This window comes from Ctenocephalides felis, unplaced genomic scaffold (assembly GCF_003426905.1).
Source record: "Ctenocephalides felis isolate EL2017-DRISC unplaced genomic scaffold, ASM342690v1 CF-g0.4_SCAFFOLD_01886, whole genome shotgun sequence".
Classification (NCBI taxonomy): Eukaryota; Metazoa; Arthropoda; class Insecta; order Siphonaptera; family Pulicidae; genus Ctenocephalides; species Ctenocephalides felis.
Genome location: NW_020538040.1, coordinates 134,837,029 through 134,849,057, shown reverse-complemented (window position 1 = coordinate 134,849,057; position 12,029 = coordinate 134,837,029). Strand labels below are relative to the sequence as shown.

General features: G+C 30.9%; 1 protein-coding gene across 1 annotated transcript; it reads left to right on the top strand.

Moving 5' to 3' along the window:
- Positions 1 to 531: 531 nt before the first annotated feature.
- LOC113377517 (2-amino-3-ketobutyrate coenzyme A ligase, mitochondrial) lies at positions 532 to 11,857 on the top strand. The gene is made up of 8 exons (XM_026617869.1): positions 532 to 679; positions 6,574 to 6,803; positions 8,497 to 8,598; positions 8,700 to 8,907; positions 9,000 to 9,183; positions 10,083 to 10,275; positions 10,571 to 10,748; positions 11,703 to 11,857. The coding sequence occupies exons 1-8, from the start codon at positions 649 to 651 to the stop codon at positions 11,855 to 11,857; spliced, it is 1,281 nt and encodes a 426-aa protein (XP_026473654.1). The 5' UTR covers positions 532 to 648.
- The last annotated feature ends 172 nt before the right edge of the window (positions 11,858 to 12,029 follow it).

The following is a 12,029-nucleotide window of genomic DNA, read 5'->3' as shown; positions in this document are numbered from 1 at the left end:
TTTTTTATTGATTGAGTCGATTATTTACACATATCGGGAAGTTCATGTAACTTGCCTCAAGACAAAATACCAATACCAACTAGTTAATTTTTTTTTTGAATATCGAAAATAATTGAGATTTGAATTTTAATTCTGGTTAAAGCTCACTTATATACTTTAAGTGAATAATTTTAACTTTCTAATTCAGTTTATATAATTCTTAAAAATATTAGATGATATTACAGAATTTTAGAACATTTTGTTACGGTACGGGAAGTTCCATCAATTTGCCTTAAGGCATGATGCCATGCACCACTAGTTTAAGACTACATTCATGTTTGGGTATGTGTAATTATAGATTATATAATATATCGCTTGATCGTCGCTAAATTCCATTTCCAGCGATGTCGTACGATGAATAAAGACTTCACCTATCGCTTTCTCAAGGCCGGCCGTCTTGTTGCGCGACGGCCGCGGCAATTGTATTGTATACGGTACATGCGGGCATGCGGGCGCGTTGTTAATGTTCAGTTTATGATCCGTCATCGCCGAAGAGCGGACGGTCGGCCGCGTGTCGCATAATTCGCGATTTAATCGGTCGATGAATAAATTTTGATTGATGATAATTTATTCATACCCGAAGTTAATAGGTGCAAAAGTGTTCGTGCCATGTTTCTGTATTTTCGTAGATCGACTTCAGGTAAACTAATTGTAGTTGAACTAATTCCATACATAAGAAAATATCATAAAATAATATCAAATTGAGTGGCATTCATAATTACCTCGTACTGAAATTGTCGTGAATCTGACGTCGAATATTATATTCAATCGATTTTTGTGTAGCTGGCATGTCGTGTTTGTGTTTGATGAAATGCGAGTGCATCGTGATACTGCGCAAGCTCTTATTGTTGTTACTTTCGCAACTAGTGGGGCGCATAGCATCTAGCCTTACGGCAAATTGCTAGAACTTCCCGTACCAAATATTATTATTTTTTTAAAAACGATTAACATTTTTGAAAAAAAATTACTTCGAAAAAAATAGATTTTTGAGAAACTAGGAATTTGACAAAAAATTACTTTTGAAAAAAAAATGTTTTCTTTATTTTGACATATTTTGGAAATTCTGAACTTTTTTCAAAGCAATCGTACTGCTTTAACTGCATAGAGACAAAATGTCAAAGTGCGTAAGTGCCGCGTCGCCGTCTAACGAATATCATTGGTACGGAACCCATAGGAATGCAAACAAAATGTATACTTATTGTTAAAGTCTCTATAAAATATCTGATAATTTGATGTGCACATGTCTAATGATCATTTTTGACCGCCAAATGGCTTTTTTTTTACTTTTTTCATTAGATCTCCGAAACCGCTAGACCTGCCTTTATTAAAATTTGATCAGTTCTTCATCTTGTCAATACAAGTAAAATGTTTTTTGAATTATTAAAATCGGACGCTCCGTTCTCTTAAAAACTGAGATACCGTTTTTGGCACTTTTTGCCCCGTATCTTCGGAACGGCTGGACCTGCCTTTGCCAAAAACTAATCAGCACGTCTCCTTATCAATATGAATCGAATGTTTTTTAAATTATTCAAATCGGTTGATCGATGTTCCCGAAATCGTCGACGAAATCCGCACATACATACACACACGCACACACACACACATACATCCATTTTTTCTAAGGTATGCCAAAATGTTCAGATAACTTTGAAACGTAAAGATATATAAATAAAAATTTTCATTTTCGATTTTTTTGCGATTACTATAACTTCCCCTACGGGAAGTTAATAATCTATAGAGTGGTGCATGGCATCGTGCCTTTAGGCAAATTGCTGAAACTTCCCGAACCGTAATTTAAATTTTTTAAAAGCTTTAAAATTTTTTGAAAGCTTTGAAAATATTCGATTTTTGAGAATTTTGAAATTTTAGTTTTTTGTACTTTTTTCTTTTAATTTAGATTTTTTTTTTCAAAACAATCGCACTGCGTTCCTGTTTTTGGTACACAAAATATCAAAGCGCGAAAGCGCTGCGTTGCAGTTATACGTTATAAAAAAAGTGTAACTAGTGGTGTATGGCATCGTGCCTTAAGGCAAATTGCAAAAATATTCGAGGAATATTAAATGTTTTCAAATAGATTATTATAAATACTGTAACTTATATATGTTTACAGAAAACTAAATATACAAGACTTAATCAATCGAATTTAAAATGAAGAACTTTGTCTAATATTTATAAGAATTATAAACTGAATTGCAAAGTTAAAATTATTTATTTTAGGTATATTAGTGAGCTTTTGAACTTTAGCTAGAAAAACAATTAAAATTTGATTTATTTTCGATATTAAAAAAAGATTTTTTTTGAAATTAAAAAAAAAAAATTTTTATTCAAAAGTAATGGTTTCGTCAACACAAGCAATTTTTTTTTTGAATCAGTCATATCGGATGCTTATTTCGCTCAAAAACTGCTAATTTTCGCACATTCAGCTCGGTATCTCCGAAACGGCGGGACTTGCCTTTGCCAAAAACTAATCACCTCTTCTACCCGTCATTACGAATTGAATGTTTTTTGGATCATTCAAATAGGATGCTCCGTTCTCTCAAAAACTCGATATCTATGTTGTGCACTCTTTGCACCGTATCTCCGAAACGGCTGGACCAGCCTTTCCCAAAAACCCTATCAATAGCAACCGAATGTTTTTTGAACCATTCAAATCGGTTGATCGGTGCGCCCGAAAACGTGAACGAAAAATTGTATCCATACATACGTACACACACACACATCTATTTTTTCTGATGTATGCCAAAATGTTCAAAAACCTTCAAAACGTGAAAAAATGTGAAAATTTTCAATTTCGATTTTTGGACGATTACAATAACTTACCCCACGGGAAGTTAACAAAATTTGTACTTATACTTATAATTTGTACTTTGTACGATTATACTTTCTGTGCATATGTTTGTCTAATGATTATTTTTGATCGCCAAATGGCTTTTTTTACTTTTTTTTGGATCTCCAAAACCGCTAGACCTGCCTTCCCAAAAACTTAATCAGTTCTTTATTTTGTTTTGTCACAAGTAAAATGATTTTTGAATGATTAAAATCGAACACTCCGTTCTCTCAAAAACTGAATCATTTAAATCGTCGACGAAAAATTGTATCCGCACGTACATATACATACACACTCTTATACATACACACACGCATATATGGTATGCCATTTTGGCACATATGGTATGCCAAAATATTCAGAAACCTTTGAAACGTGAAGATACATAATTTTCATATTGGATTTTTTGCGATCACTATAACTTACCTTACAGCAAGTTAAGCCTCTTTTCATTTCAATAGTTTAACCAATTTCTTAATTATGTGATCTTTTTGAAGAATAGTGAAACTGTTTTCCTTTTTTGATGTCTTGCAAACATATTTATAATATCTATAATTGTATAAATTAAATTAATTTGTTTACCATATTTTATTTCATCCATCTAATGTTCTAAAAATTTATTTTATTTAAGTGAGGACATCGAATGAAATAAGTTAGCTACATATGTAACATAGAGCGTGCATATGATTCGGCATAGATTCTAATTAGAATCGCTTAAACGCGCGGCCGAATTATATACTTCGATGATTTTCTATAACTCAATCACTTATAGTAGGCCTATAGTAAGTTATTTCAGTCTACGAAATCTATCTTCATATAAAGATTCATAAAAATCATTAAAAAAACTTTTCAACATTTAATTATGCGGTCGATATTTACCAAAAACTAACCAGCGCGATGTCCAACAATTAACAGTTTTTGAATTTTTAAAATCTACTCAAGATTGTGGACTAAAATGTGGACAATAAATTTTACACTTTTCTGCTAATTACAAAGAAACGGCTAGACCGATTTCTTCGCTATTTTCTTAACGCATATCGGGAAGTTCATGCAGTTTAGTTTGCCAAAAGGTAAAATACGACTTGCCACTAGTTTTTATTTCACTCAAATGTATTTTGATTTTATTTTATGCATGTGAAATGCGACTGGTAAGATTGAATTAATTAATGCAAGTTCATTTCAATGTTATCATTTAGTCGTTTAGTATTTGTAGCATTCGTAAACATAAAGAAGAGTGCGGTTTCATTTTTTTACATTGCGCAACTGTTGAAGAATTCCAGAATTAGATCCTTGTGTATATGAATAAAATAAAATACAATACACACTTCGTTCTGTCGATTGGGATCAATGAATTTCGTTAAAGGTCTACAAATATGTTACATCATTACGAAACTGTATGCTGTTTGAAGATTTGTATAGACCTGAAAATATTTTTGTAAATTATTACTTATGTTACTTGTGATAAAACATAGGTGATATAGGTTTTAAACAAAAATGAAATTTAATTTAATTTAATGAAAAAATCAGAGATATTCGTGAGTATGCGATTCTATACTCGATATAGTATGTAATATATAATATGTAGAGTCAAACCGAAAGGGAGATTACAGATTTTAGGGATTTCTCGAAGAGATAGTTTATTCAAAGCCCATTGAAAGGAATTATAAAACTGCTGAAGAGATCTATCTAGGATATGCTCGGCTAATAAACAGATCTTTACTAAAAAGATATATGGCATGTATTGATGCAGATGGGAATTAATTTATCAATTTGCATTAATTTAATTACTTCAATTTCAATTTTGATCATAGAAATATGTCTATTATCTACGATCAACATTTTACAGTTTAATTAAGAACCTACTAAGAGCTTATGCAAAACAAAAATATTTGAGTGCGTTAGCAACTATGGGACCATCATTTTTTAACTTCCCGTAGGGTAAGTTATTGTAATCGTCCAAATTGTCGAAATTGAACATTTTGGCATACCTCAAAAAAAATGGATGTGTGTGTGTGTATGTATGTATGGATACAATTTTCCAGTCACGTTTTAGGGCGCACGGATCAACCGATTTGAATGGTTCAAAAAACATTCGATACCTATTGATAGGGAGATGTGCTGATTAGTTTTTGGCAAAGGCAGGTCCAGCAGTTACGGACATAAAGAGCAAAGAGTTCAGAAAATAGAAATGGAGTTTTTGAGAGAACGGAGCATCCGATTTGAATGATCTAAAAAACATTCAATTTGTAATGATTAGGAGAAGAGACGATTAGTTTTTGGCAAATGCAGGCCCAGCCATTTCGAAGATACAGAACTAAATGTGCAAAAAAAAGCAGTTTTTGAGAGAACTAAGCGTCAGATTTGAATGATTCAAAGAACTCTCTGCTTGTCTTAACAAAATAATTGATTTTGGAAAAAAAATATTTTGCAGTTTTTTTTTTTTTTTTTTTTTGTATATCGAAACTAATTCAGATTTTATTTTTAATTCTGACTATAGTTCTAATATACTTTACAAACAATTTCAACTTTGCAATTCAGTTTATATAATTCTTATAAATATTAGACAATGTTACAATATTTATAATAATCTATTTGAAAACATTCAGTATTCCTCGAACATTTTGTTACGGTACGGGAAGTTCCAGCAATTTGCCTTAAGGCACGATGCCATAATTGCCTCAAGACAGAATTCCACTTACAGCTAGTTCAATTTTTTTTTTCAAAAAATTTTTTTTTTGTATATCGAAAATAATTCAGATTTTACTTTTAATTCTGACTAAAGTTCTAATATACTTTAAACAAATAATTTCAACTTTGCAATTCAGTTTATATAATTCTTATAAATATTAGACAATGTTACAATATTTATTTATAATAGTCTATTTGAAAACATTTAATATTCCTCGAATATTTCGTTATGATACGGGAAGTTCCAGCAATTTGCCTTAAGGCACGATGCCACACACCCCACTTATATAAAACGATCGTTTTATTTTTTATTCGATTTTTTTTCTATTATAAAATTTTAAAGTATTTTACCATCGTGATTAAATGCACCAACAAAAGTAATAACAATTAACCACAATAACCGAAAAATTGTCACAATTTTACCAAAGCTTAAAAGCTCATAAATTCCAAACAATGTGAGATAATTTTTTTCAGGACAGTTACGGTCAATACAATCGCCCCGTTTCGGCTTCATGTGCAGTTCTGCGACACCCTCCACACACACACACACACACACACACATATATATATATACCCATCTTCAGCGCATACAAATAATTTGAAGAAAAAACAAAAAAATAAGAAGAAGAGTTTTTTTTAAACTTTTTCATTTATTTTATTTTGTTTTTCTTCAAATTATTTGTATACACTGAAGATGGGTCAAATCAGGATCCGGAAATTCGTTTTTGCGCCTTCTAACGCGTGCGCCCGCATTTTTTTTATGCATCGCATGTAATGCAGAACGTATATATATATATATATATATATATATATATATATATATACAGTGGCGTCGGAACCGTGTGGGCTGGGTGGGCTTGAGCCCACCCATGTTTTTTGATGGGAAGCCTACCCATCAATCTCAAAATATGATACTGCCTATAAAAAAAGGAGCTCACACTGACTGTCTAAAAACAAAACAGCCCACCCATCAAAAATTTGCTTCCGACGCCACTGTATGTATATCATTCCTCCATCAGGTTGCGGGCGTACCCTCCGCCGTTATAGCGCCGTAGCAACTGAGGTCGAAGGTTCAAAAGCGCGACAGCAGCTACGATGTCTCCTGGACGAGCAACTGTCGGCCATAAAAGCAGCCGGGACTTGGAAGGCAGAACGCGTCATCACATCCCCGCAATCGATGAAGATCACCGTCAAACAGGGCAAACAGCCCTTGCTAAATTTCTGTGCCAACAATTACCTCGGATTGTCGGTGAGATATCAAGAAATTTGTTTTTGAACATATATTGCTTATAAGACTTGTTCCTTGGAAAGCCTTTTTTGCATTATCTTACTATTTGCTGACATGTAATTCAAATTGGTTAAAATTAAAATAAATGAAATATGATGCAATACCGAATGAAAAACTCAAATATACTTAATGCATATTTATTAATATAGTATGGTAAAAAATATAACAGGTTTTTGGTTCAGGTAAACGTGTATGTGTTTCACGTTTTTTATATTTTACATTAATTTTGTGATAACTTGTTAGCCAAAGACTGGTGTTATATGTAATATATATATACCAATTATATATTGCACCTTAATTTACAATAAGTACGAACTATTGATTTATTTATTGCAATTCGACATAATTATTTTGTCAACATAACATCAAATTTCTTAATAATAAGTACGAATAGAAACGATCTTTGACGTTTAAGTTTCAAGTTCACAAAACTGCAAAAACTAGTAATTACCACATATTTATAAACGAACATTAAGCCATTCTTAATATAACCAATGCAAAAAAGTTCGAAATTAACGTGGTTGCAACCAAATTCAATATTTCAATTCAAATATTTTGAACTAATTATTATAATTTTCCATTAGAATTTCCAGTTCGAGATTTTTTTTAATGACCCTTAAAATATCTAAAACTTAAGTTTAAATCAACATCATTTAAACTTTGTTTTTTTTTTTAAGTAAAACTTCTTTAGGCGCGACTAGGGTGTAAAACCGTACAAATGCAACGGAAGTGCATTACGGCCGAACTGTACGTTATTCGCTCTTGATGAAATCATTTAAATACGGGTCGATTGTGATTATTCGTCGTGTATGTGAATAGAGATCTGTCGTTGTATGCGTAACGGCATCAACGTTGTATGCGCACCGATATCAACGATATAGATAAATAAACATTTTAAAGTTACATCGTAGTTACAAATCTTTATTTAATGAAAAATGCCTGAATCAGAAGAATATTTTACCCTGTTCCTTAAAAATAATAAAACAAATTATTCATTTGGGCCGTGTACTAAACGTAAGTTTATTGATTAGAAACTATTTCTATATTATTCGTAGTTTCTGTAAATCTTTGAAGTTATTAAAATGGAAAATGAATCAAAGAATGAGATTATATCACCAGCGAAAAAGTAAAAAAAAATGCAAGCAGTCAATGAATATATGTTAATTTTGATTACATGAAGTTCTTTAAGCGTTGTTTAACATAATCCACTGTATGAACGACTATTATAGAATTTATTAATCAGCAATTACTTCATTTCTCTAATGAAGGTTCATTTCTAAATGCTAATTACAATGACAAACCGATCATGTCATATTTGAAGTATGACTTTAATTACACTATTGTTTTTAAATATTATACATATTTTTAATGCTATTATAAATATATAATTTATCATAAGATAAATGTGTATAATGGTTGACACTAATAAATGTGTGTATCACGAGTTTTACCATGTTACTAATAAACATTATTCAAAATTGTTATATGATATATTTATTTTTACTTAAATGCCATCTTGTACAGTAGCAAATAAGTATTACTTCAATCGAGTGTGAACCTTACGCGCACTCTTTTTTTTAAAATAATCTTGTATCGTAAAATAAGAGTTGAAAATAAAATCTTCCTAATTGTAAATCTATTGTCCAATTTTCAGAACAATCCAGAATTAGTTAATGCTAGTAAAAAAAGTTTGGACGATTATGGAGCAGGTCTGTCTTCCGTAAGATTTATATGTGGAACACAAAATATTCATAAGGTAAATGTTATGATCTGAATCCTAGAAATGAATGTTTTAGAATTTTATACTAAATTATCGAGTTTTTACGAAAAAATATGACCTATTATTTTTAATTGTAGGAGCTAGAGCAAAAAATATCAAAGTTTCACGGTAGACCTGATACAATACTGTATCCTTCTTGTTTTGATGCCAATGGAGGTCTATTTGAAGTGTTGCTCTCTCCTGAAGATGCAGTTTTCAGCGATGAACTGAATCATGCATCCATAATTGATGGAATTCGGTTGTGCAAAGCTAAGAAGTATCGATATAAACATCGAGACATGAGTGGCAAGTAAATTTTAGAATTGTCTATGTTTCACATTATTCAAATTTCTGAATACTAATTACACCAATTTATGTATTATATATTTTTAATTTAGAACTAGAGAAACAATTACAAGAGGCAGGGTCGTGTAGGCAAAGATTGATTGTGACAGATGGAGTATTTTCCATGGACGGAACTGTAGCACCTCTTCCTGAAATTTGCGATCTTGCAGATCGTTATAATGCTTTGGTGTTCATTGATGAATGTCATGCCACTGGATTTTTTGGAAAAACTGGCAGGTATTAATTGATGTTATTTTATAAATGATTTAAAATACAATAGCCACGTAATACTATCCTTGCCTTATTTGAAAAAATAAGAATAAAGAAGAAACCACTATATTTAAATTTGAGCTAGAAAATCAGATTTTCAAAAAAATGTATGTGTGTGTATGCGAATCAATTTTGAATCTTTCGTTGAAGATTTGCGAAACTACTGAACCTATTTTAACAATTTAAAAACCGTTTAATGAAAGTTTACAAACTTTGAGAAAGATACGAAATTCAGACGTTGGGAATCATGCTGATTAGTTTTAGAGATCGGCCAGGCCATTTATTCGTATTTTTTTTTTTGACGAATTTGTTGAAACTTTGTTTGATGATAGATATATCTGGGTAAACCAATATAGCAAGGTAAGAATATATTTTTAGAACACGAGGTAGAATGAGCTAAAATGTGTAAAAGAAATGAATAATAAATAAATCTGAAAATTGGAAATCATATTGATTATTTTTAGTGAAAACAGAAATTTTATTTTTGAAGCGAACAGTTAAAGATTTTACTTAAATAGCTGAATCTCAACTCATATTGATTAAGTTGATAATTTACATTTATCGGGAAATGTATGCAACTTGCGTTAACGTAAAATGTCACGTACATTTAGTTATTATTTTTAATGGCACAATTAGCAAAATCTCTTGTCCATTATTATTAAATAAGATAATGAAACTATATAAACTTTAACCACAAGAAATGTAAAAAAAAATCTTGAATAATTTAAATATATGCTTCAAGTGAATCTTATAAGATTTTAATGTGAAACCCAGAATAAAACGAATTCATAGGTCAAAAACCATCCAATTTATTATATATATATATATATATATATATATATATTTAATATAAATTTATTTTTTAGAGGCACAGAGGAATACTATGAATTAAATGGACGTGTAGATATAATAAACAGTACCTTAGGGAAGGCCTTAGGCGGGGCTTCCGGTGGATATACGACAGGGCCGGCTGAATTAATTCAACTGCTCAGACAACGTGCGAGGCCGTACCTGTTCTCGAATTCACTTCCCCCACCAGTAGTTGCTGCAGCTTCTAAGGTATATACAAACAAAAAGCACAAATAACAAAGATCCTATGTGGAAACAATATGTAAATGTCTTACCTATAATTGTTTTTTAAATTTTTTTTGCTGATCCATTAATTTTAATTTGCTGGAATTAATTGCTTTTATATGTCTAAAAATCATTAATCAATGAATAAGTCCAATATAAATATTTTATATATCAACTTAGTTTTTATATCGCAATTGAAAAAATAAAGTAAAAATTATGTAGAAAAAAAAATATAAATGAGTATTAACAGATCATTAATATAAATTATTTTATCTGATAGGCAATGGATTTGCTGTTAACGTCAAGTGACTTATGTGAAAAAGTAAAGACAAACACCCAAAGATTCCGAGAGCAAATGACAAAAGCTGGATTCACACTAAGCGGTAAAGATCATCCCATTTCACCAGTGATGCTTGGTGATGCTAAACTTGCTGCCGATTTTGCTGATGAAATGCTCGGTAATATATATAATTTTGAATTACATTTGTGCATCCACAAAATGCACAGTTTATTGCAGAAAAAAAAATCTTTAGTTGTTACACTATAAAAGATATGAATTAATAATGTAAAGGACTATGTTCGATTTTTGAACGATGAAAAGATAAAGATATTGTTAGGTTGAAGTAAGTTTTATCAGATAATCAAAGATATTTTTTTCATGGAACGAAATAATTTTGTTCTGTAATGTATTGCTGATTTTGATTGATAACGTTTTCTTATCTTTCAAGTAGCATCATAATCCGACGTTCATAAAACTTCTGGATTTTATTAACAAAAAATTCGGTACAATTTGACACCATCATCATATGGTGGATATGGAAAAACATTTAAATCAGGCTCCAATAATTTTTGTCGAATGGCCAAGGATGTGAGTGGCAATGTGTTGTCATGGTGGAATACAACACATGTTTAATTTGCCAATCCGGACCATTTTTCTTCAACTGCATTGTTTACTTTTGTTAGTTAATCAATGTAGACATCAGAATTGATGGTTTGGGTGTGTGGTTAGAGTTCAAAGTCGACAATTCCATTGTAATTCTACAAAAATTAACCCATTAAAATAAAAAACCCATTTTTCATTACCACTTATCAGACAGCAAATTACAGCTGCTAATGCATTGAATTAATCATGTTTCTTTCAGTTTGTAAGTAACCCACATATTGTGTTTATAAACATAGTTAAACTATTTCAGCAAACTTAAAAATTAAATGAAGCCTTCTTTAGGTTCAAGCCGCACTTACTTCTTAGTTGCCAACTACTTAGTAGCTTAGCAAAACATATTGTTGCCAATGTAAACTACTTTCTATATGGCCAAGCTACTTATATGCCATTACTACTTGAGTAATTGAAGTAGCTTTTTGTTTATTTTCCTTTCATTGTTTAAGTGGATGATCCCTTATTTTAATTGCAGTCAAAGGAGTGTATGTGATAGGCTTCAGCTACCCAGTAGTACCTATTGGCAAGGCAAGAATAAGGGTACAAATTAGTGCAGCTCACAGCACAGAAGATATCGATAAGGTTGTGCAGGCATTTATAGAAACCGGAAAGAAATTTGGTGTGATATAGAGAAGACAACTGCTCGACTGAAATATATGTGAATAAAATAAATAATGAATGATATTTTGAATAAACATTGCTTTTATATGAAATATAGTTTATTATTCATTTACGGTTCAGATATAAATGCAACCAATTATAAATTTTACAAGTTTTAATTTTACATAACTTAAATAAGGAA

Coding starts and splice junctions, on each gene's coding strand:
- LOC113377517 (XM_026617869.1), top strand. CDS start 649: ATGTTTCTGTATTTTCGTAGATCGACTTCAG. Junction 8,908..8,999: donor TAAACATCGAGACATGAGTG/GCAAGTAAATTT, acceptor TTTTTAATTTAG/AACTAGAGAAACAATTACAA. Junction 10,276..10,570: donor TAGTTGCTGCAGCTTCTAAG/GTATATACAAAC, acceptor TTTATCTGATAG/GCAATGGATTTGCTGTTAAC.